General features: G+C 41.8%; 1 protein-coding gene across 1 annotated transcript in view; it reads left to right on the forward strand.

The window, feature by feature from the left end:
- The window catches only part of LOC137300145 (G protein-activated inward rectifier potassium channel 1-like), a 51,256-nt gene extending 35,716 nt beyond the window's left edge, over positions 1-15,540 (forward strand). Inside the window, exon 3 of the mRNA XM_067969230.1 lies at positions 14,936-15,540. Coding sequence (XP_067825331.1) covers positions 14,936-15,540 — 605 coding nt within the window. The remainder of the gene's footprint in view (positions 1-14,935) is intronic.
- The last annotated feature ends 11,375 nt before the right edge of the window (positions 15,541-26,915 follow it).

Genomic DNA, 26,915 nt, shown 5'->3' on the forward strand with positions numbered 1-26,915 from the left:
CAATGGCACTCAGACATTGTTTTACTACAGTCCCGCAAAGGATCGGAATGGGCAGATGTGAATACAGTCTCTCAGAATTTATGTATTGTAGGCTGCCCAGATTAGATTCATGCACTGAGTGCTATAAAATGATCACCCTGACACTTGAGCTGAGATTTTTCTTCTTGCCCATTTCTATCAGACAGGTGTATATCTCCTTTCTCACGATGCAGGTAAACTTCAAAGTTAGTCGTGGGAACGTTTATTCTGAAATATGGTTGGCGTAAATAATGCTGCATGGTTTTTATTCTAGCACTTAATAAATTTTAGCCTGTTTAATGCCCTTTTACTAACTAAATTCTAGAGACCTGACTGATGTATTATTTTTAGACATAAATAGTGATTTGTATTCCCAATGATTTATTGAGCATTGTACTAAAATCTTACATTTAGTCAGAAAAATAAAGAAAGCAAGCCTAGCAATTATGCTGCACAATATTAATATACAATAACTGAACATATGAAATTACTTGGTTTGCTATTTTAATGAAGGAGTTAACCTGTTTAAAATAATCTGGAAAATGCCTCTGTTTTAATAGCAGAAAAGATCATTTCAAAAGAACGCGTTAAGCTGTTATACACCAATACCGCACAGCAAAATATCTCGGCTCTCTGGGATCATGCAACAGAGGCCAGGCAATAAAAGCTCAATGTTATATAAAGATGTTTAAGCTTTACAATCTAGAAAGAAACTATTTAAGTATACAAAATATTAAATGGTATAGATAAAATAACCCAGCATTTCAAAGTACACCAAGAAATCAGGACCAGAGGACATAAATGGAAATTAGTGACATATATATTTAGAACAGATAATCCGGAAAGACTTCTCCACCCAATGACTGATAAATGTTGGAATAATCTTCCAAGTAATGTAATAACGATAAAAAACATTGGGTAATTCAGACTACAATTGGATGCTGTGATGGGAGATTTAATGTCCTAGAGAGATTAGCTTTGAAGGGCTAAATGGCCTCTTATCCCTTACATTTATATGTTCTTATAAACGTATAATGGGCTATATAACTGCATAAAGTATAAATGATAAAGTTGGTTGAATCAAATATAAGTTACAAATGGAGTGCTGCAAAATAATGGATTTTGGATGAATTGTGCTCATGAAGATGAGATGTGTTGCTGGGGAATAGAACATCTTTCAAATTTTTTAGACTCCAGTTTCAGCAGGCCAGGCCTAATGAAACACAAGGGAAGAGGCACGGCAAAATTCCATTTACCTTGCTTCAACAAAGTACTTTAATGTTAACACAGAAATGGATCCCATACTGCATCAGTGTGGCATTTTCATTTCCCACACCAGACATAGCTTCTCTCAGTGAAAGGCAATTTTGTGCCTAGTGGTACTGAATTGCCAATAAATTTGAGCTGGAGACTTGTGCTGGTCTCCAGTTCAAGTGGGTTGAGGGTGCCCAAACTAATTTCACTTAGGGCACAGGGAGAAGATTCTCATCCCATCAGACTGGACCGAATTTGAATACAGGCCTCAGAGGTGAAGTCTTATTGTACTAACCCATCATTCCACCACTCCTTATTCTTTTAATTTTATTGGGCCGGACCTTGCTGGAAAAAAAATCGGTGCGTTAATGCTGCACGCCGTTATTAATGTGCAAATCGGCCAGCAAATTCAGGGGATTAAGAGATATGCCGTGAGTTGCGAATCCCCGGAACTTGCTGGTCGATTTACGTTGCTTCACACAAACGGCATCTCGCCCTTAGCCTCCCCATTATTTTTAAGAACTTGTTGGATTTGCACATCAGTTGCCTATTAAACTCGCCGCAGAAAGTTAGAGCTGGAACTTAACAGGGTAAGTACCTTTATAACGATGTGATCATTTTTAATGCAATGCAAATCAACCTCTCTGGCCCAGGAAGGGAACAATTGAAACTGTTCAATCTCATTTCTGCATGTAGTCAATTTTTGTTAGAGATTTAAAAAATGTAAAATTTTAAAAAAAATTTCTTACTTTTTCTTTGTCTCATTTTTCTCTTACTGTTAATCCAATCTTTCTTTCCCTCTATTTCTCTTTCTGTACTAATTCTAATTCACCCACTCCAATTCACCCACCATCCCCATCATTTCTTTCTCACTTTTTAAATCTCATTAGTTAAGGAGATACACTGTTGGTCCCGCCGTTCACTAAGATCCCAGATGCCCCGTTGCCCTCGCTACACCTATCTCAGCTCGCACTTCCAGCAAGTTACATCGCAAAAATTCTTCCAGCTGAAGGGTGCAAAACCAAGTCTAACTAACGGCGCACACCACGAGATGCCCTGCTCCAGCAAGATCCCCCATTCTGTTTTCTAGGGGGGAACTATGCCTATAAAATTTCCAAACTCAAATGATAGCCAACATTGAGAGTCGAAAGCTCTGCTGTTGGAAGTATCATTCACAATCTGCTTTTCCAACACATTCAGCATTATCATGCTGCTACCTATAGCATTTTTACAATATTGTCTGCTGATCAGTGTATTGTGTGCTGACGAGTTCATTCTAGACTGATCAGTTCATTGCAGGCTGATCAGTTCAACGTAGGCTGATCAGTTCAACGTAGGCTGATCAGTTCAACGTAGGCTGATCAGTGCATTGCAGGCTGATCACTTCAATGTAGGCCGATCAGTTCAATGTAGGCCGATCAGTTCAATGTAGGCCGATCAGTTCATTTTAGGCCGATCAGTTCATTTTAGGCCGATCAGTTCATTGCAGGCTGATCAATGCATTGCAGACTGATCAGTGAACTGTAGGCCGATCAGTTCAATGTAGGCCGATCAGTTCAATGTAGGCCGATCAGTTCACTGTAGGCCGATCAGTTCACTGTAGGCCGATCAGTTCACTGTAGGCCGATCAGTTCACTGTAGGCCGATCAGTTCAATGTAGGCCGATCAGTTCACTGTAGGCCGATCAGTTCAATGTAGGCCGATCAGTTCAATGTAGGCCGATCAGTTCAATGTAGGCCGATCAGTTCACTGCAGGCCGATCAGTTCACTGCAGGCCGATCAGTTCACTGTAGGCCGATCAGTTCACTGTAGGCCGATCAGTTCATTGTAGGCCGATCAGTTCATTGCAGGCTGATCAATGCATTGTAGACTGAACAGTGCATTTCCCTCTTCAAGGCACCATTTTATACTAGTGTATGAATCAAACTTATCCATACATTCTTTCCTGGCTATCAACACCCAATTTCATAAAATGCAAACTTTGGAAAAAAAATCAGATCAATTCTATCCCTTTGTGCTTATGTGTTTTTTTTCATTTTGTAACTGGCAAGTAATCTAATTCTAAACTGGCCCGTCTAGCTCATCATCCATCTAAGCATCTAACTGCTTGTTGAATGATTCCACCTTTTTTTGTCTTCACTGCCCTACTCACAAGACCATTCCAGGTATTGATCACAAAGGGGGTAATTTTAATTCTTGGTGATAGCGTAAAACAGGCAATATCGTATCAGCCACCCGTTATACACCTCTCTTGATTTTCGTTTCCATTGTTTGAAGAAGTGCCTCCTGACGTCAGTGCTGAAGTTGCCTTTTACCAGTTTGTACTTATATCCTCTTGTTCTGCATTAGGAACATAGGAACATAGGAACAGGAGTAGGCCATTCAGCCCCTTGTGCCTGCTCCGCCATTTGATAAGATCATAGCTGATCTGTGATCTAACTCCTTATACCTGCCTTTGGCCCATATCCCTTAATAGCTTTGGTTGCGAAAAAGCTATCTATCTCAGATTTAAATTTAGCAATTGAGCTAGTATCAAGAGAGTTCCAAACTTCTACCACCTTTTGTGTGTAGAAGTGTTTTCTAATCTCACTCCTGAAAGGTCTGGCTCTAATTTTTAGACTGTGCCCCCTACTCCTAGAATCCCCAACCAGCGGAAATAGTTTCTCTCTATCCACCCTATCCGTTCCCCTTAATATCTTATAAACTTCGATCAGATCACCCCTTAACCTTCGAAACTGTAGAGAATACAACCCCAATTTGTGTAATCTCTCCTCGTAACTTAACCCTTGAAGTCCGGGTATCATTCTAGTAAACCTACGCTGCACTCCCTCCAAGGCCAATATGTCCTTCCGAAGGTGCGGTGCCCAGAACTGCTCACAGTACTCCAGGTGCAGTCTAACCAGGGTTTTGTATAGCTGCAGCATGACTTCTGCCCCCTTGTACTCTAGTCCTCTCGATATAAAGGCCAGCATTCCATTTGCCTTATTGATTATTTTCTGCACCTGTTCATGACACTTCAATGATCTATGTACCTGAACCCCTAAGTCCCTTTGGACATCCACTGTTTTTAACTTTTTACCATTTAGAAAGTACCCTGTTCTATCCTTTTTTGATCCAAAGTGGATGACCTCACATTTGCCTACATTGAATTCCATTTGCCACAGTTTTGCCTATTCACCTAATCTTATCAATATCCCTTTGTAATTTTATGTTTTCATCTACACTGCTTACAATGCCACCAATCTTTGTGTCATCGGCAAACTTAGATATGAGACTTTCTTTGCCTTCATCTAAGTCGTTAATAAATATTGTGAATAATTGAGGCCCCAAGACAGATCCCTGCGGGACTCCACCAGTCACATCCTGCCAATGTGAGTACCTACCCATTATCCCTACTCTCTGTCACCTTTCGCTCAGCCAACTTCCTAACCAAGTCTGTACTTTTCCCTCGATTCCATGGGCTTCTATCTTAGCTAACACTCTCTTATGTGGGACTTTATCAAATGGAAGTCCATATAAATAACATCCATTGACATTTCCCTGTCCACTACTTTAGTCCCTCTTCAAAAAATTCAATCAGGTTTATCAGGCACGACCTACCTTTCACAAATCCATGCTGGCTCTCTCTGATTAACTGAAAATTCTTGAGGTGTTCAGTCATCCTATCCTTAATTATAGACTCCAGCATTTTCCCCACAACAGATGTTAGGCTAACTGGTCTATAATTCCCTGGTTTCCCTCTCTCTCCTTTCTTAAAAAGTGGAGTGACATGTGCAATTTTCCAATCTAGAGGGACAGTTCCTGAATCTAGAGAACTTTGAAAGATTATAGTTAGGGCATCTGCAATGTGCTCACCTACTTCCTTTAAAACCCTGGGATGGAAACCATCTGGTCCTGGGGATTTGTCACTCTTTAGTGCTATTATTTTCTTCATTACTGTTGCTTTACTTATGTTAATTTTATTGAGTCCCTGTCCCCGATTCAATATTAGTTTTCCTGGGATTTCCGGCATGCTATCCTCTTTTTCTACTGTAAATACTGACGCAAAGTAATTGTTCAACATGTCCGCCATTTCCCCATGGTCAATGACAATATCACCACTTTCAGTTTTTAAGGGGCCAACACTGCTCCTGACCACCCTATTTTTCCTAATATAACTATAAAAGTTCTTCATATTGGTTTTGATATCCCTTGCAAGTTTCTTTTCATACTCTCTTTTTGTAGCTCTTACTATCTGTTTTGTGACCCTTTGTTGATCTTTGTATCTTTCCCATTCGCCAGGATCTGTACCAATTTTTGCCTTTTTGTATGCCCTTTCCTTATGTCTTGTACTGTCCCTTACCTCTTTAGTTGTCCATGGCTGTTTTTTTTGGCAAGTAGAGTTCTTGCCCCTCAGGGGTATAAACCGATTCTGTATCACGTTAAATGTTTCTTTAAACATTTCCCACTGATCATCAGTCATTTTACCCATTAACAGATTTGCCCAGTTTACTGTGGACAGTCTCTGTCTCATCCCATTGAAGTCGGCTTAACCCAAATCTGGAATCTTAGCAGCTGATTCACCTTTTTCCCTTTCAAACATTACATTGAACTCGATTATGTTATGATCGCTATTGGATAGATGTTCACGCACAGTTAAGCTGTTTAACTTAAAATAGTACTCCAGATTTATCTTTCCTATTCTGCTTAGTATCTTATATCCCTCTATTAGATCACCTCTCATTCACCTTCTTTCAGTGCTGTAGAGTATGAGATTTTCTCGCCTTTCCTCATAACTCAGTCGTCTGGTACTAGAAATTAGCCCCATGGGTTTTCGTAGTGTCCATGTTATGATCAGTGAACAGCAAATATGCTTCTTTTGGTGGTAATGATGGAGGTGATTGTTGCCGATAGTTCTATCATTTGAACTCCCCCATTCTTACTGGACAGCTTTCATCAGTTTTTTGCAATTCCACTGGCGGCAGCCGGGTGTTTCATCTCACAAGGGGGTGGAAAACCTGTTACAACCAGTTAGTGAGGCAGCTGCTGTCAGCAAATTGGCACTGATGCTGGTTATGGAGCGAACTGCAGTGCAAAGCGTCCCTCTGGTTCAGCAGAAGGATGAAGCAGTGGGAGGTGATGTTAAAGAGGACACACATAGAATCATACAGCACAGGAGGTGGCCATTCGGCCCATCTTGCCAATGCCGGCTCTTTGAAAGAGCTGTCCAAGTAGTCCCACTCCCCTCCTCTTTCCCTATAGCCCTGCAAATATTTCCTCTGTAAATATTTATCCAATTCCCATATAAATAAATTAATTTAATTTAATTAATATAATAAATTAATAATGTAAATTAACATATAAATAAATTAACATATAAATAAAATAAAACCCATAGGGAAGTCATAGACAGTAAGATAATTAAATACATACTAGGTTTGAAAGAAAATTGGGGACATTGATGCGACCACAGGAGATCCAATCTGAAAATATGTGCTACAGCAATTTAACAAAGAAGTTCTACAATAATGTAAGAGCAGGTTGGAGCTGTTCTAATTACCAGGATTTTAATTTGGTTTTGGATGCTCCTGCTGTCATTAATTTTGATTGCAGTGTTAACATTGCACCATTTTTTATTACAACCCTTATGCAAAATCTGGCTGATTGCAATGCCAGCATAATTTTGTTTCAGTTCAAAGCTGTAGTTTTGGATCTTCAGCAATGGATTTTTATATCACTAGGAAATTCATTAGAATTTTAATCATGCATAAAACCTTTCTTCTACACTATTATTTTAACCCTTTCAGCAGCATATATCCTATGCAACTTTCAAATGAGGCGCATATAACATCTATCCCACAATTCTGACAGTCTATCAGTAATAGAGCCAGTACAACAGGAAGAAGAATAAGGTACAGCTAAGGACTAACGTTGCTAGTTCTTTGAAGACACCAAAAAATTGTAAACTTGTTTTATATATACTTGGTTCAAGAATGCTAATGTATGCTGTATAGAATTCAAATCAAAATAAGTGATAGTTTTATTACAGGGTAACTTCAGCAATCCTGAACTCCCAGTGGGGAGCCTCACTTAATGGGAGTGCAGGTCAGAAGCAGGACTACCACACTATGGCAGCGATTCTCCGACCCACACTCCTGTTGCACAAGGCTCACTGTTGGAAGCTCAGGATCAGTGAATTTGCCCTTATATCTCACACAGCTTAAGGCATGACTTCCACCTCATCTGGATTATTATGTGCAGTTTGGTTAACACAGTTATAGGAATAGGGTGACCACATTTTGCCCAGTTCAAAATTGGATCCATCTGGTACATTGTGCTCTTGTCTGGTTGCCCACATTTCAAATTAGACCCTTGTCCATGCATATGTGCAACCCTTTTTTTAAACCCAGCCTTGGAAAACAGATTCTTTCTTTCTGGTTTTCAGTCTTCAGAATTAGAGGGCATCCAGCTTCAAAATCAGACTGATTGTCTCCCTACATAGAAAGAATATTATTACCCTTGCAAAGGTGCATGTGAGACAACCAAAATTATATCAGAACTCTAGAACTGAGTTATGAGTAAAGATTGAGGAAATTGGGTTTGTTCATGTTTGAAAGGAGAATGTTTCGAGGTGACCTAATAGATATTTTCAAAAGGCGATTAATAATAAAGTTGATCCAGACAAATTGTTCACTGATAAAGGGTTCAAAAACTAGGGGACCTAATTTGAAAAGGAGATAAATAAGAGTAAACCTCAGCATCTTGCATTTCTATAGCACTGCTCATGCAGAGAGAAGTCTCAAAGCAGTTCACAGGGCAGTGGACAAAGAGTAGTCACTAAGCCAGAAGGGGAAAGGGAAAAAGTAGGCCTGAAGGTGATGGTATGGTTGAAAAGAAGGGACTTGGGGAGGTTTTTGAAGACAGGCAGGGCAGTGACAAGGCTGAAGAAATGGGGAAGAGATTCCAGGCGGCAGGATCTGGAAGAGTGGCCAGCAATGGTGGAGCAGAGGAAGTGGGGAACAAAGAGTAAGCTGATGGTGGTGGAGGTAGGCAGTGTGCAGGGATGTACACCTGGAGATCTCTGAGGTAGGGTAGGGCGAGGCCATTGAGAAATGGGGACGTGGGCCTAGGTACTGATGAGGATGAGGGAATTTTGGATGGTTTTAGTTTGTGGGGTGGGGAGGACTGGAGTCAGTTGAGGCTCGCAAAGAGTGCAATGGAGAAATTGAACTTCAAGATAATAAGTGTGTAGATAAAGGTTTGGCAGTAGGGAGAGAGAGCTGGGGCAGAGGCAGATGATGTTATTAAGGTAAAGGAAAGTGGTCTTGGTGATGGATTGGATATAAGGAAGAGAGCTGAGTTCAGGTCGTGCAGGACATTAAGGTATTGCACTACTAGAACAGCTGATGTGGCAGCCAGGGAGGATATGGAGTCAGGATCAGTGTGTAGGTGTTTGTGAGAGCTGAAGAGGATAGTTTCAGTATTGTTGACATCTTGCTGGAGTAGGCTTCAGCGTACCCAGGTCTTGACATTGGACAAGCAATTAAAGAGACTGGCATCAGCTTTGGGGGTCGATGGAGAAGAGAAAGATAGAAAGATAAAACTTGCATTGCACCTCATCACGTTTCTCGAGATGTCTCAAACCTCTTCACATCCAATGAATTACTTTGTGACTTGTAGTCACTGTTTTTACATGAACAAACATGGCAGTCGATTTGCATACAGCAAGGTCACATAAACAGCAAATGAGGTGAATAACCAATTAATTTGTTTCTTTTTAATGGTTGAGGTAAGAATTGTTCTTCAAATTGTGCCATGGGATCTTTTATATTCACCTGAACAACTGGAACAGACAGATGAGGCCCCAGTTTAATATTCTATCCAAAGATTCCAGCCAAATAGGGACCCATTTGTTTGTGTTTGTGATAGGGGCCTCCGAGTATCTCTCTCAAACTCCCCAAATATACAAAAGCAACAATTCCTAATAAAATCATGAATAGGGTTCACTCAAGAACATTTGTAACGGAATCAACTATTGAGCCACAGGGAAAGACCAGCCAGCAGATAGAAAACCTTACATTTTCCCCATAAACAACAATACATTTGGAGTGATCACTGTAAACATTTGAGCTTAATTTCCTTTAATTGTTATAATCCAGTCTTGCTGTAAAATTAAACAAATATGATTTTAAAATCAAAATTTCAACACTGAGCAATAGATCCTGAACATTTTGGGAGGAAGAATGAGGAGAGGCAATATAAACCAAATGATACAATTTTAAAGGGGGTGCAGGAACAGAGAGACCTGGGGGTTCACATACATAAATCATTACATAACAGGCTGTTAGAAATGCATATGGGGTCCTTGGCTTTATAAACAGAGGCATAGAGTACAAAAGCAAGGAACTTGTCCTAAACCTCTATAAAACGCTGGTTAGGCCTCAGCAGGAGTATTGTGTCCATTTCTGGGCACCAGACTTTTGGAAAGATGCCAAGACCTTAGAGAGGGTGCAGAGGAGATTTACCAGAATTACACCAGTGATAAGGGACTTCAGTTATGTGGAGAGACTAGAGAAGCTGGGATTGTTCTCCTTAGAGCAGAGAAGGTTAAGGGGAAATTTAGTAGAGGTGTTCAAAATTATGAACGGTTTTGATAGAGTAAACATGGAGAAACTGTGATTAAGATAATTGGCAAAAGGGGAGATGAGGAGAATTTTTTTTACGCAGCAAATTGTTATGATCTGGAATGCACTGCCTGAAAGGGTGGTGGAAGCAGATTCAATAGTGACTTTCAAAAGGGAGTTGGATGTATACTTGAAAAGGAAAACTTTACAGAGCTATGGTGAAAGAGCAGGGGAGTGGGACAAATTGGATAGCTCTTTCACAGAGCCGGCACAGGCACGATGGGCCAAATGGCCTCCTTCTGTGCTGTATGATTCTTTGATTCTCGTCTCAAACAAGGATTTCTTTCTCAAACAATTTTCTGGCAGATAATAGATTGAATATTTTGAATAATATTAGGAGAATTAGAGATAGGCGCAGAAAGATTTAGGGCTTGATATTAGCAGGGCAGCGGGTTCGCGGCGGGGGGTCTATTGGGCGTGTGGGTAACGTGCCCGATGAAATCAGTCTGACCCGCGCGCAATCGCAGGCTAATTGGATCCACTTACCTCTTGTTCCGGGTTCCCCGCTGCTGAGCTGCACGTTGGGCGGGCTGCGCATGCGCAGTAAGGTCTGTCAGCTGGAGGAGCTCTATTTAAAGGGGCAGTCCTCCACTGACTGATGCTGCAACAAATAGGAAAAAGTACAGCATGGAACAGCCCAGGGGGAAGGCTGCTCCCAGGTTTAATGATGCCTCACTCCAGGTATCATTGGATGGGGTGAGGAGGAGGGGGAGGACAGAGAACTTCCCCCCGGCGTGCGGAAGGAAGCGGCCTGCCTCTGCCACCAGGAAGGCCTGGCTCGAGGTGGCAGAGGAGGTCACCTGCACCACCAACATATCACGCACCTGCATACAGTGCAGGAAGCGCTCCAATGACCTCAGTAGGTCAGCCAAAGTGAGTACACTTATTCATTCCCCTACACTCCATCTGCCACATCACCGCCCCCACCCCACATCTCCTTCTGCACTGCCAACACGACTCTGTCACATCACCCCTCACACCCACTCAAACCTCATCCTCATCTTACCTGCACTTACTCACCTCGCCAGTACTCATCCCACCACTACCACTCAACCCAATCCTCATACAATCTCATGGCTCTATCTCATACTCACCCTCTCATGCATCTCTTTCACAGTCAGCCTCACTCAACCTGCCACTACCTGTGCTGCAGCCACAGGGCATGCATCACATATGTGCAGTCGGCAGCGTAAGGCAAACGTGTCGTGAGCATGAAGGGGATGCACAAGGGTGTTTGAGGGTTTGTCATGGTTTTTACTTATATTGAATTTCTGACCAACTCACATTACATATTATATTGGCACCACTACTGCCACGTCTTTGCGAATCTTGTGCAATAATGCCCTTTCCTGAGGATCACTATGGAGACCCACAACTGATGCCACCCATTGTGTCACTGCAGAGTGGGTGTAGGTGTATTTGCAGGGCTTTTCTGTGCAGACGACTGAGAGACGTCGGTGTTGTCCCTGGTGGCACCCTGGAAGGATGCGGAGGAGAATTTGTTGAGGGCAGTGGTGACTTTGAGAGCGACACGTAAGAAGATGGTGCTCAGGCCAACCGGGAGCAGCTCGGCATGAAGGAGGCTGCAGATGTCCACGACTATATGTCGAGTGACTTTGAGCCTCCGTGTGCACTGCTGCTCAGAGAGGTCCAGGAAGCTGAGCCTCGGTCTGTGGACCCTGTGGCGAGGGTAGTGCCCTCTGCGACACATCTCTCTCTGCGGTTGCCCTCCCTCCTGTTGTACAGGTGGATGTGTCACAGCACTGTGTTGTGGAGCTCCACGTGTCAGAGGTGGACGGCGTGGACGGCGAGGCTGGTGAGGCTGGTGATGCTGTTCGCCCTCCAAGGAGGTCATGACTGCAGCTACAGCGGCCCCCATCCGCAAGATGTACATCTGAGTGGGTCCGCAAGGTAGGTAAGTGTGTCCTCAGACCGGGGTTGCGGTTCCAGGTCGGTGAATTTTCTTGTTAGGAGGAGGGTGGTGAAGGCCAACCTTTGTCCAATGTGACGGAGTGGCCACCTGTCGAATGCACCTTTGCAGCTGCTACAGGCTGAAGGCTGCAACACCTCCGTTTGAACTGGGAGTGTTTCCCCCAATATGGGAAACAGTCTCAGTTCAGTGTAAAATCCCACCCCTCCTAATAAAACAGCTCCATCAGGTCTGTAAACGACCTGAACAAGCAACATAAATACTTTCAAGTGGCATCCCGCTGGCTTTAATTGCCTGCGGGATTCCCACTTGCGGGGGCTGCGCGCGCACGCCGGCGCGTCAGTGGGGAACCCGGAAGTGGGCGGGTTGGAGCCGGGCTCCGAACCCGCTCCGGGATTCCCCGATTTTCAGAGCCCTCCCGCCAGGAATGCATCCGATAGCGGGTGCTAAAATGATGCCCAATGTGTCTGAGGGGTCCTAGTGGATTGTAAGTGTTGACTTTAATAGTGCCTGTGATTTTCCCAACTGGTTTTGTTTCATTTAAAGTACTTCAAATTTATTTCTTATTTTTGAGCAAACGTATGTCAGGCTTGTTAAATGACCAATGATTTGTGATGAAATCTGAAATAAAAACAGATCTCATTCATGTTAGATTAGAGATCCCAATGAAGGATTTCACCCGAAACTTAACCCTGCCTTTTCCCTTTTCAGATACAACAGACCTGCTGTGCACTTCCAGCGTTTTCTGACTTTATTCCACATTTCAAGCAGGCTTTCTTTTTGACCTCATCCATTCTTGTACTGTTTGTTTTGTTTTTGTGCTACTCCATGTGTACTTTGTACAAGTGGAAAGCTTATAAATAGTTGTTGAACTCTATGTCAAACACTATATGAAAAGAGTCTGCAAATATCTGCTTCATTGTGTATTTTTAAAAAGGTTTGAATCACACTGTAATCACACTGGCACGATAATCGTCTTAAAAACAGAAAATACACAGCAGGCCTCAGCATCTGAAAAGACAAATGACAAGTTAACCCAGCAACAAAACTAGATATAATAATCTTATTATGTACTTGAAATGAGGTGCGAGACTTATCTACGTTTTGTCCAGCTATACTTGGAAAGAAGTTTGAATCTGATTTTTCAGCACTGCGATTATTTTTTAAAATGTTGCCTTCCTCCCATTCTCCGTTTATTTAAAAGCAAAATATTGCTGGAAATCTGAACTAAAAACAGAAAATGCTGGAGAAGCTCAGCAAGTCAGGCAGCATCTGTGGAGAAAGAAACAGAGTTAACATTTCAGGTCGAAGACCTTTCGTCAGAAGGTTTATTTATTTTTTATCCGTTTATTTATTTTTCTTCCTCTTCAGAACCTCCATGATAATGAAAGAGAAAAAGAAAGAAAGAACTTGCATTTATATAGCGCCTTTTACGATCCCAGGACTTCCCAAAGCGCTTTACAGCCAATTAAGTACTTTTGAAGTGTAGTCACTGTTGTAATGTAGGAAATGCAGCAGCCGATTTGTGTACAGCAAGGTCCCACAAACAGCACTGTGATAATGACCAGATAATCTGTTTTTTTAGTTATGTTGGTTGAGGGATAAATATTGGCCAGGGCACTGGGGAGAACTCCCCCGCTCCTCTCCGAAATAGCGCAGTGGGATCTTTTGTGTACACCCAAGAGGGCAGATGGGGCCTTGTCAAATTTTGTTTGGTAACTCTCCTGTGAAGCACTTTGGGATGTTTTACTACGATTAAAGATGCTATATAAATGCAAGTTGTTGTTGTTGTCTCATTCGAAAGACGGCACCTCTGACAGTGCCACACTCCCTCAGTACTGCAGTGGAATGCCAGTCTAGATTTTGTGCTCAAGTCTCTGGGGTGTGTCTTGAATCCACGACCTTCTGACTCAGAGGTGAGAGTGCGACCACTGAGCCACGGCTGACACCTGATATGTGAATGATTTACTAATTAATCTCCAACACAGTTCCGAAGATGGATATTGCTTCACAAATGGGAGAATTTCACTCTGCATGTGTATCTCTTGACCGACATTGAACAATTACTGGAATCAATTGCATAATTAATGAAGGAATGGTTGGGTTAATTTGACCTTTGATTTCATTCCCTTCCCCTGAGAGTCACTTCCCTTCAACACCCTAACCCAGGTTGGGAGGTCACAATGTGGGAAATGCAGAATCATGATCCAGTCCCACGTTGGTGCCACATGGTAGAACACCAATAATTGGCACTGATTGGCACTTTGGGCATACTTTACTCTCTGTGTTAATTTGAACAAAAAAATAGATATGAGCTAACAGGTAAGCAGCCTTTGTTTTCTGCTCTTTCCATGTACCCTTCAATATTTTTCTGCTTCAAGAATTTATCTAATTCCCTCTTAAATATTGTGATTGAATTGGCTTCAATAGCCAATTGTGGTAATGCATTCCATATTCTAATAACTATGTGTGAAAAGATTTCTTCTAATCTCCTCTTTATGCTTCTAAAACTAATCCTGAGTTTATGCTCTGTAATTACCGATTCACCAGCCAGTGGAAATCACCTTTTCATTGCTTACTCTCTCACAACCATTCCTGTTGAATTTCCTCAAACATTTGTGTTCCAGTGAATACAGTCCAAGTTTTTCAAGTCTCTCATCATAACTAAATGGTGTAAAGATTTGAAAATTAGCTGTTTTATCTATAATTTGTATAATATTTAATGTGAGCAGAATCCTGTTTAAAGCATGGTATTTCTTTGCAAATTAAGGTGCGTATTTATCAGGTGACAGCTGTACCTGATCTGCTACTGTATATGCAGAATTAACTGTACTTAATCATATAATATACCTTTTATGCCTTTTAGAAATGTATTTTCATAATGGGAGTAATAATGCCATTTTCAATTATTTATGTTCAACCATACCAATTGACTTGACATTTATGATTTGCAAATGCATTGTGTATTAGAATTTTTCTCTAATTATTACAATTTAAATAATGAACCAATTTTGTAAACCCCATCTATTTAAAAAAAACTTTAAAAGCCACCTGTTATTCTGCTTTGCAGGGATGACATGTCAAGCGAGGACTTCGTACACAGAAGATGAAGTGCTTTGGGGCCATAGGTTTCTCCCAGTCATGTCACTCGAAGAAGGCTTTTTCCGTGTAGATTATTCCCAATTCCACTCCACATTTGAGGTCCCCACTTCTCCCTATAGTGTAAAGGAACAAGATGAGAAGCTATCGCTTACATCACCCTGCACCACTCCCTCTATAAGTAACAGCAAGCATAGAAAAGAGAGAATCTTCTCCTTGGACTGTATCGATACCCTAGAGGAAAAGAGCAGCAAGTTACCAGCCAAGCTTCAGAAAATGAGCTCCTGCAGGGAGGATCTGCAGAGGAAAGTCCTCAGGATGACTGCAGATATAGGAGAAAAAACTTGCAGCACTGGGGACCTCCCTCTAAAACTGCAGAGGATAAGTTCTATCCCCAGCAATTCCGGTGTTGAGGAAAGACTTCCACTGAAGGCTTTCAAAGTCAATTCAGAACCCATCACTCAGTCAACGGGGGATCTGCCACAGAGGGCGCGTGGCCTGCAGCCCACCGGGTCACGAATGGAAGACAATTTGCCCGCCAAACTGAGGAAAATGAATTCTGACCGCCTCACTTAGAAGCAGACAATATCAAATACAGCATGTTTTTTTTGAACTATCTGTATAAATCAGAGACTTAAGGCCTTAAGTCAAGTGCATTGGGCTGTTTTGGGGTATAAATTCTCAGTTAATGGTGGTTTTGGTTTGCACAACTAGGTGACTACAGTGTTTTAGTTACTAAGTTGAGGGGAAAATGTGAAGATACATGTTGTACATGCTTCATTGTTGAAATGCTAAGATAACCCAAAGTAAGGGTAAAAACAGAAAAGGCATCTCTTGTATTTCTAGAAAGACCCAATCAAGCTCTATTGAACTAATTTGGCTCCAAATTAAATTTAAACAGTCCTGAGTAAAGCCCCTTGCTGGAGCTATTTCTTGGCTCAGTTGATAAATTCACTGTTTACTATTAGTCTGAGTCATGCTGCCTAAGAAGGTCCAAGGTTCACATACCTGCTCTATGCTGATCTAGCCTATCCCAACTGGATGGCAGTCAAAGCATTAAAATTGGTTTTAGGACTATAGAGGACACCAGGGCTGTCACTCCTAGTGTTTAGGGTAATATTCTTATTTTTAACATGTTTCATGGTTCTTTACGATCCAAGCCTGGGTCAATCAGTTACTCCAATGTGGGTTATCTTCATTCCCACTCCCAAGCCTGGCACATAGCTAGAAGTAGATGAGGAGAGTTCTATTAATGAAAAGTACTTCTCTCTGGAAAAAAACACCAGCCGAATCAGTGAACCTGTGGAGTCATAGGGATTTTTAAAAAAATGATACCATGCTATTGGCTTTCTTGGAAGGAGTGCATTGGTCTTCAGCTTGCACTAGTAGTGCTTGGCTCCATCAGGTCAGGAACTGCAGACTGGATCCAAGCAGAAGGAGAAAAGTGGTGCTACTGGGACTGGAAGGCATAGATCAATCCAGTGCGATCCTGCTTAGAAAGGGGGCAGTACTGTCAGTGGATTTTTTGAAATTCCCACAACCCTATTGGAAAATCAGCTGTTTTTGTTCATGGGAGGGATGAAAAGACGAAGCTGCACAGACCAGATAATGTTGAGAAGTGAGCTAGATTCGGCACGCATGGCACGGGTTGGACACCTCCTACCCTTCTTTATAATGACAAGTCTAACATGCCCTAAATACATTTACAGCATAACTATTGCCTCCCAATATAATAAAACTTCTCTCTCAATGAAATTCCAACATGACAAACACAAAGTCAAAGGGGGTGATTTTAAATCCCAAGAACAGGTGGGTTGGGGGCAGGTGGGAATTGAAAATAATTGTTTTTTAGGTCGCGACCGCAACCCGGCTTTATTTCTGGGTTTAATGTCAGCACGAAAAAGTCCAGGCTTCCCACTGGGAATGCGAAGTCCAAAAATGTTGTGGTCACAACCCAAAAAAAAATTATTTTCAACTCCCACCCGCCCCCCACCCACCTGTTCTTGGGGTTTAAAATCACTCCCAATATGAGAAGTTATGACTTTATTTTGTTTTCTGCTGGAACAAAATTGACAATAAGATCCCTGACTGAAAAAGCCAGCTAAGGACTGAAAGTGTGTGGACGTGCCTTTGGTACTGAATGAAGGACAGATGAGGGCATTGTGAGTTTTCTTGAAGGAGAGAAATCAAACATTCTTCATTATTCAGGCATCCGTCCCACACTGCGGCAGCTGGCCCAACATTGATTTGTTGTGGGGAAGCACATGTATTTTTTTATGTCATTGGGATCACTCCCAGGTGACTCCCTGCTCCTGCACTTTATAAAGGCCCAGGGCCTGTGTGATAGCTCTTTTTTATTCCTTCAGTTTTGAGAAGGTACCCTAAGCTCCCAGTGTTACTCTTAATCAAATTCCAGAACCAGGCCCTGCAGTTTTTAATGAGTTTTAGGAACGATAAGGATAGTATTCAGCTCTTTTAGTTTAGTTATTATACTGCCTTGTCTGTTTCTCTTCCAGTTGATTCTTTTTGTGTGAGCTGAGCAAGACCTGACTTACTATAACTCTGGAGTTTTCAATTTCCCCAAAATAGTTCAGTGCATTGTCTTAGCGCATTAGCAAATAAAAATTTCAAGTTTGGTATTGTAGCTTTGAGCACGAGACCAGTCTCTATTGGTAGAGTGGTGGGGCAGGGTGGTGATTACTTTGGATACAGCTTTTTAGTCCCTGTAGCTACTGTGCCTAAGATATTTGAATATTCATAACATGACCTCGGTGAGTTCTACATTTTATCATTCAGACCCAGATCCAGTAAGCAATGTATTCTTTAAAAGCTTCCATTGATCTCAGGTTGTAGGGGGTGTAAGAGACCTTTCATCCAACCTCATTTTGTTGCCAGAGACTGAGTACTAGGAATTACCAATGTTAAGTGATAATGAAGAGACAGTGGTGAGCCAGGATCAAATTCTACTCTGATCCATTTCAAAGAATGTTCATACTTGAGCCAGGATTTCGAGGTAGGGAGACATCATTGTCTCTGTTGATTCCAAAGGTGTAAGGCAGATAAAGAAAAATGATTATCCATTTTCATTGTAAATAGATGTGAAAATTGCACAAATTGTGTTTCCCCAACTCACAATCATTCTAACTGCCAAATTTTTATCAGCTTGCCTAATCAAACTTGGCAGTTTAGAATTAATAAAATGGAAGACCCAAAATGAAATAAAAACTCTTAAACAGTAAGAAACCTAAAAAAATCCAGTCACACCATTGGATCCTTCTAACCAAGACTGGTCTAGCTGGGGAAGGAGCTAAGGTGTTGCATGTATCTGTCTATCTAAAACGGCAAAAAAGCTCCTCCTACCTTAGGAAGAGGGGGTGGGATTCCCAGCTCAAGACCAATTGTTTATCAGAGCCATTGATCATCAGCCTTCAAATTACCTGTTCAGGTTATCCCTCCCACCTCTCCCCCAGAGTGGTTAACCAAAGAAGCGATCAGATTTCAACCTCAGGTGGGATATGCCTAGGGTCTTAAAGGTACAGGTCAATTTATACTGCAGCCTCCAGAACTTGTTTCTAGTCCAGTTGCAGAAGTTTTCCTCCTAGTAGCTTTTTTTTTGCCAGTAGGAAGAGAAGATTTAAATGAAAATGTTTCCTGAGTAAGCATGGGCTGCCTGTAAGCTCCCAGAAAATTAACCTTTTTATCACAGCCTAAACTGTTTAGCTGGTACCCTCATTTTCACTCTAATGGGCAGTTTAGGTGGTCCCTTGACTTGATGATGCCCCCTTGGAAGATTCTGTTGACTCCTTGGAGAGACTGTGATTGCTGACAATCCAAATTTGGTGCCCTCAGCAGGTCAGGGTATCTTTGACCTACCCTCGAGTGGGCACCTCTCCACCTCTTCACTTTTCGATGAAGTTAAGTGGCACCTAGCTGCAGACTGTCTCATCTCTCTGGGAGGGGGAAGGGTGCTTGTAATTACATGGTGATAGGGCTATTTGTGATTGGTAGCACTTTAATAATAAGCAAATTAAAACCAAAGAATTGTTGAACGTTACAGCATAGAAAGAGGCCTTTTGACCTATCATATCTATGTTGGTTCGTTGCAATCCGGAACAAATCCCAGAATCATTGTTATTTTACGGCTGGGGTATTTTTAAGGCAAAGTCATTTTTAAGTCAGTATAGGGGAATAAGAACTGAGCTATTGCAGATCCTGGATCTTTATTCAGTGCGAGAATAGAGGGTCACCAGGGACATCCTGATGACTAGACAGGTTCCTTTGATGCTGTCATTTGAAGAATAAGAAGACCATACAAGGTAATCTTACTTTTATGGTTTAATTTTCTTGGTTCTGATTAAAACTGAAAGGAAAATTTGGCAGTGTATCAAACATCAAGGTCTGCCACTGGAATAGATTATAGCCAGGCTTTGGATCGCACAGAGGAAAAACAGATGGCCTTTTCAGCAAAGTGGGTGGATATTTGAATCATTTCATCAGAAACATGTGCTTTATATTAGGTTTGAATTAGAAATTAGAGCTGGAAGAGAGCTGGAGGCTGATGATATACATCAAGAGAGGCCTTAGTTCGCCACTGAGTAGATGTCTAGGTGGCAATTAATTTCAATAGAAACCAAAGGGATTTGGTGCAATGTTCTTTAAAAAAAGGTAAATCAATATATTCCAGTGAATTTACTTATTCCAGTGATATTTCATTTATGTATATGTTTAGTGCAGTGTTCAAATAGAATTATAAAATATTTATCAGTGAAATACCCACTAACCTTGGTACTTCTTGCATTACAGTTAAATGGACACTACCCTGTATTTAAATCCTGAGAGTCACAAGTTTAAATCCCAGCCTTCACTGACATTTGGACTTAGACTTGTGAGCTTTGTTTCTCCATTCTTGACAAGGCTGTTAAAGGAAAATAACTTGCTTTATCCTTCTGAAGTCATCAGAAAAATGTACCACTTTTAAATAATAATACTAAAAAAAGCTTTTTTTTAAAGCTTTTGAAAATGATGAGTAGAGGGAATATTGGGAGCTAAGACTGCATGACAAAATGTCTTCTTTCAACGCCTTTCCATAGAAATTACAGATTTACATTTACATTTATAGCATGTTTTTAAAACTATCTTATGGATAAATTACTTTAAAATATACTTCTGAAAAGGATACTCGAGGAGAAGGCCAAATGGATGCCTTGTCCTTGAGGATTCCTTAAATGTAGAACCACACAACAATGAGATTCTTTCACAATTAAATTGACCCCACAACCAATGCAGCATCATGTCTTATGGAGAATCTGGAAATAGCAATAGTACATACCAGAATGCTTTGTTGGACTGTGCCTGGTAATACTTTGCCTTTAAGGATTAAATGCTTGCACAAAAAAAATTATATGAAAGGAGAAAATAGTTTAACATTTCTAAGCACTTTAATTGTGTGAATAGTAGAGCCAATAGATGTCAGTGTGGCATGATCTTTTTTTTAGCAACCTGTGACCCCTCTCAACAATATCACACTTGTGTTTTTGTCATTTATTTGATATTCAGTTAGGCTTCTTGTGTAACAAAAAATCACCTGCAACTATTTTTATGTCAATGGAGGGGAAGAGTTGGCAGAATCAGCTTTGCTCCACAGAAGAACACTTTCTGGTAATGATTTCCAGTGATATTGATGGTGATATTGATAGATTGGCGGAAGGATTAGAGGGGACATGAGGAAAAACTTTTTTACCCAGAGGGTGGTGGGTGTATGGAATTCGCTGCCCAAATTGGTGGTAGAGGCAGGGACCCTCAACTCTTTTAAAAAGTACTTGGACCTGCACCTAAAGTGCTGTAAGCTGAAGGGCTACGGACCGGGTGCTGGAAGGTGGGATTAGAATGGGCACCTGGTTGTTCTTCAAGCTGGCGGGACAGAATGGGCCGAATGGCCCCCTTCTGTGCTGTATCTTTTGTATGGTTCTATCGTTCTATCACATAGGAATCTGCAGCCCGGACCACATTTGAGGTGAGATACAGTGGCAGGAGGTGGGGGCGGGGGCAACCTCAAAACTGGGGAGAACTATATTTAACAAAAAAACATACTTGGACTCTTTGGTTTCTGTTAAAACTGAAGAAAGTGATTCCACACATATCAAACTGCAGTAACTTCCCATGTATCGTGGTACAGGAAATAGACTAGCAAGATGAAAAATGATGGGTAATCTTTCAAGAACTGATGACAGAACTTTGTAGAAATCTAAAAATCCAAACACCTAAGCAGGTGACATCTCCATTTCTCATGGCAAATAATGGCCACTAAAAACTTAGTTCCATGCATTTGAATTTCCCTCACAAGTATGTTCCATCAGAGCCATGCATTAGAAGTTCTAAAAGAAAAATTTCTCATCCATAAAATTGTTGTATAGCCGTGATATCACTCAAGATCCATGCTTTGTCCAAATTTGGATCAATGAAACATCATTCAAATCGATTATAAGCTCACACTTACCTTTAATTTAGTAAAAGTGTTGCTCTCTAACATGTTAATGCATGGCAGCAACTTTGCGACGAAGGGAATAAATGAACCAGTAATAAAAGGGACAATTTATTTACTGGAAAATCAAGCTTTTATGTTTTGAATTATGCACAACAGCCCCGCATTACTACAATGAGAAAGAAGGCAGGTAAGATTATGGTTTGGTCACACATGATTTTTTGGGATCACTTCTGGAATAACTGTGCATTTTCTGGCTCATTTTATATACGCTGTTTTATTTAAAGCACTCTTTTCTATTTTTGAAAGCCAAAAGACTCTGGCAGAAGGCAGCATGATTGTACAGTTTATTAGTAATCGAATGAACTACAATGAGAAACCTTCTCTGTTCTAACTTGTTAAATTTAACGATACCCAATTCTTTTCAAGATGTTGATAAGCAGAAATTTATGCGTAGAGATTGCATTCAATAAAAAAAAACATTACAACTCCTTTATAACAGACTTTTTTTTACTATTGTTGGTCCATATTTACTCTGCGGGTTTTTTCCTCGTATGTCATCAATGTAATGTGCCTCAAAATATTCTACACAGCTTGTTAAAGGTGAGTTGATCTGAGCTTCATTTCAGTGATACAGACATGAGCTATTAATAAAGCCTCTTGACCATCAGTTAATTATTTGAAGTAAGAAAACCAGAAGGAAGCACTGGGTGAATAAATATGAAATCAAAATAATGCACAGTGCAAAGTTAATTATGGAGCAAGTCACTAATATAGTATATTTTTATTATTAATAATGCTTTTCTTATTAAAATGAAGAGATAACAACTTCCATTTGTACATTGCATTTAATGTACACAATGTTCCAAGGACTTCTCAGATAGGTGAATGGAAAAGAACACCGAGCCAGAGAGGGGGAGATTAGCAGGAGGTGACCAAAAGCTTGGCCGAACAGTTGAGTTTTGAGGAGGTTTTTAAAGGAGCAGACAGGTGGAAGGCTTTAAGGAAGAATTCCATGGAGTAGGACACAGATGGCTACAGGCTGTGCTACCAATAGCAGAGTGAAGGGAGGAGACATGCACAAGAGACCAGAGTCAGAGGAACAGAGTGTTCAGAGGGGATATAGGGCTGGAGGAGGCTGCAGGCATAAGGTGGGCTGATGCCATGGATTATTTAAAGACAAGGATGATGATTTTAAATTTGTGGCTTTGGGGAACATGAAGTCCAGTGGTGAAGTTTTTGAAAGGGGCAAGGTGTCGCCATTCGTGAGGCAAATTTCAGTCAAAGCCAGGATGTTAATGCCATCATCCACAACAAGGTTACAGATGGCAGGGGTCTTCTGTGCAAGTGAATGGACATTCTGAGGGAAACGTGGAGAGGGATGGTGATTGATCCATTGCCAGAGTCAATGGGGCTAGTTGTGGGTGGGGTGAATGGATTGGGAAGGAAGTTAGTGGGAAAACCCCCACGGGGTACGCTGGGCGGGAAGGTCAGCAAGAGAGGGGGATGGGGCAGTTGGAGTTGCTGTTCGTGAAGAGGCAGTGAAGGGTGCCTCATTGGGGCCTATGAAGAATGCCAAGAGAGGCACACAGGGCAGCTGTGAGCTTTTTCGAGGGGGATTCAAGCCTTGTACGGTAGCAGGAGAGAAGGAAGATAATGGAATTTTAATGGGTTATGGTAGGGATTGGAGGAGGCAAAGGATGGGAGAAGTAAAAGGGAGGCATGACTGAAGGACAGGAAGGGGAGGACACAGGAGAGAAGGGCCTAAGAGGGGACAAGAGAAAGGAAGAAGAGATAGAAGTAATGGTCTCAAGTCTGGAGCAGCAAACAAAATGTAACCTTCTATCCTATTCATAGCCAAGCATTTAGCCAGCTTTTCTTTTTAAATGTATTATTCAATGCAGCAGGCAATTGTTTTACCCGAGAGTCTATTCAACATATCCAATATTCTCTGGGGGGAAAATCCTGCTAATCTGAGATCCTTGTTTAAGCAGCCTGAGATTTCTGCCAACTATCAAATAGATTTTGCTGCCATTTTCAGAAAGCAACCATGTTGTTCTTTATAGCTTTTGTTCACTTTAATCACATGGTTTGCATGAAATATATCCCTATGCAGCAGCTCAGGGTCCAAATAGTAACAATGAAAAAACATATTTACCTGATAAGAGTTTTTTGAAAAGAACATGTTTTCTTTGCTGATTACAGCAACCCCATTCCCCCCCCACAACAAATCACTGAAAGATGTTCCATTTTGATTAAATGTCATCACTATCTTCAAAGGCATATACATCACACTTGAAACCTATGGCATAACATTTAAAAGACTAAATAGCATTGGCACTGAAACAATGAAAGCTTAATGAGTAAATTGGCAAAATCAAAGGATTCTCTTGCAACTGAACTAGTCAATGTGGCTGCCTGAGTGTTTCACAATTTGATTTAGAACCTGAGGGGCTCTGAACTAAATAAATAGCGTTCTCTAATGGGTTCTTTCTACCAATGTTTGACGGATATTAACAACTCAGGCATTTCTGTGATTACAGTTTGGTGATAAACTCATTATTTTCTTTAGCCTTAAGGTTACAATTCCAGAGTCTCAGGAAAGCTGATAAAATGAGGACTATCAGATTTTATTCACTATCATTTCAATTTTGATACACTACTTATGCATAAAATTACATTTAAAATCACAACCCTATAAATAAACAATGTAGCCATATTAAATTAATTTACTTCTGCCATAATTACATTAAACACCATATATTTTACATTCTAACTTTTTAACGTCAAAATTCAGGCAAAAAAGAGAAACCTTCACAGTGACTGATGTATAATATTTGAATTTTACACGGTCATTGAAAACTAAATAGGTAGTCAACGGAAATTAAAAATCTGGAGAGATGTAAAACAGGCTGCTGACTCGCTATTACCCGTTTTGCATCATTGCACAAAGTCGAGATCTACATCAATGTTTTTGTTTGTCATTTCTTTAAGAAAACTATTTAACATTTTTGCAGTAAGAATTTGCAGTAAAAATGTTTAGTCACTCAATTTTAATCTTTTAAAGTGTTGTGTCTCTGTGATTTCCCCCCTTTTATTTTCCCTGTAGGTGGCTCTTCCTGCTGTACAACCTCTTCCAGTAAGGCGCTCAGATGATTTGGCCTTCTTCCGTGCCTTTGATGCCACTTCATATTTAGCCAGTAGGAAACACAACTGTCCAAATGTCCAGCTTCATTTGTCCCAAATTGAATCAGGCTGTCGAACTCAACCACAAATCTGTACCATTAAAATTGCTGTGAAAGTCAACGGAACAAGTGAATTCTTAGGTCAGCTCAGTTCCTATTATCTGCAGTCATCCATAATGAAGGGCAAGTCTAGTAGTCCTTGCCTCCTAGTAGACAGGCAATGGCTAGCATTTAAGGAATGAATACATAATTGGCAACAAATATAAACTCCTTTAAGGCACAAAAACCCAACAGGAAAAGTGGTCCAACTGTGGCTAACAAGAGAAATTAAAGATAGTATTAAATCAAAGGAAGAGGCATATAAAGTTGCCAGAAAAAGCATTAAGCCTGAGGATTGGAGCATTTTAGAATTCAGCAAAGGAGGACCAAGAAATTGGTAAAGAAAGAGAAAATAGAATATGAGAGTAAACTAGCAAGAAACATAAAAACAGACTGTAAAAGCTTCTATAGGTATGTAAAAAGGAAAAGACTGGCAAAGGCAAATGTGGGTCCCTTACAGACAGAGACGGGAGAATTTATAATGGGGAATAAGGAAATGGCAGAGAAATTAAACAAATACTTTGGCCTCCATTTTAGCACCCGCTATCGGATGCGTTCCTGGCGGGGGGGGCTCCGAAAATCAGGGAATCCTCCGGAGCGGGTTCAGAACCTGGCTCCAACCCGCCCACTTCCGGGTTCCCCACAGACGCGCCGACGTGCGTGCGCAGACCCCCGCTGGTGGGAATCCCGCAGGCAATTAAAGCCGGCGGGGTGCCACTTGAGACTATTTACATTGCTATTTCAGGTCATTAACAGACCTGATTAAGGGAATATGTCTGGAGGGGTGGGATTTTAGAAACAACTGGGACTATTTCCCATACTGGGGGAAACACTCCCAGTTCAAATGAACGTGTTGCAGCTATCAGCCTGTGGCAGCTACAAAGGTCCATTTGACAGGTGGGGGTTGGGGGGGAGACCCTCACTCATAGCAGGAGGCCACTCTGTCACTTGGGACAAAGTTTGGCCTCCACCACCCTCCTCTTGACAATCAAATTCACCAACTTGCACACATACCCCGGGGTCCAGAGACATGTACCCACCTTGTGGACCCCCTCAGATGTGCATCTTGCGGATGGGGGCCGCCGTAGCTGCAGTCATGACCTCCTCTGAGGGCGAACAGCATCACCAGCCTCGCCGGCCAAGCTGTCCACCTCTGACACATGGAGCTCCACAACACAGTGCTGTAACACATCCACCTGTACAGCAGGAGGGAGGGCAACGGCAGAGAGAGATGCGTCGCAGAGGGCACTACCCTCGCTACAGGGTCCACAGACCAAGGCTCAGCTTCCTGGACCTCTCTGAGCAGCAATGCACACAGAGGCTCAGAGTCACTCGACATGTAGTCGTGGACATCTGCAGCCTCCTTCATGCCGAGCTGCTCCCGGCTGGCCCGAGCACCATCTTCTTACCTGTCACTGTCAACGTCACCACTGCCCTCAACAACTTTTCCTCCGCATCCTTCCAGGGTGCCACCGGGGACATCGCCGACGTCTCTCAGTCGTCTGCACAAAAGAGCCCTGCAAATACACCTACACCCACTCTGCAGTGACACAATGGGTGGCATCAGGTGTGGGTCTTCATAGTGATCCTCATGAAAGGGCATTATTGCACAAACCAGACAAGATTCGCAAAGACGTGGCAGTAATGGTGCCAATATAATATGTGATGTGAGTTGCTCAGAAATTAAATAGCAGTAAAAACCATGACAAACCCTCAAACACCCTTGTGCATCCCCTTCATGCTCACGACACGTTTGCCTTACGCTTCCTACTGCACATATGTGATGCATGCCCTGTGGCTGCAGCACAGGTAGTGGCAGGTTGAGTGAGGCTGACCGTGAAAGATATGCACGAGAGGGTGAGTATGAGATAGAGCCATGAGATTGTATGAGGATTGGGTTGAGTGGTAGTGGCGGGATGAGTACTGGCGAGGTGAGTAAGTGCAGGTAAGATGAGGATGAGGTTTGAGTGGGTGTGAGGGGTGATGTGACAGAGTAGTGTTGGCAGTGCAGAAGGAGATGTGGGGTGGGGGCAGTGATGTGGCAGACGGAGTGCAGGGGAATGAGTAAGTGTATTCACTTTGGCTGACCTACTTAGGTCATTGGAGCGCCTCCTGCACTGTATGCAGGTGGGCGATATGTTGGTGGTGCAGGTGACCTCCTCTGCCACCTCGAGCCAGGCCTTCCT

Source organism: Heptranchias perlo, chromosome 30, assembly GCF_035084215.1.
Source record: "Heptranchias perlo isolate sHepPer1 chromosome 30, sHepPer1.hap1, whole genome shotgun sequence".
NCBI lineage: Eukaryota > Metazoa > Chordata > Chondrichthyes > Hexanchiformes > Hexanchidae > Heptranchias > Heptranchias perlo.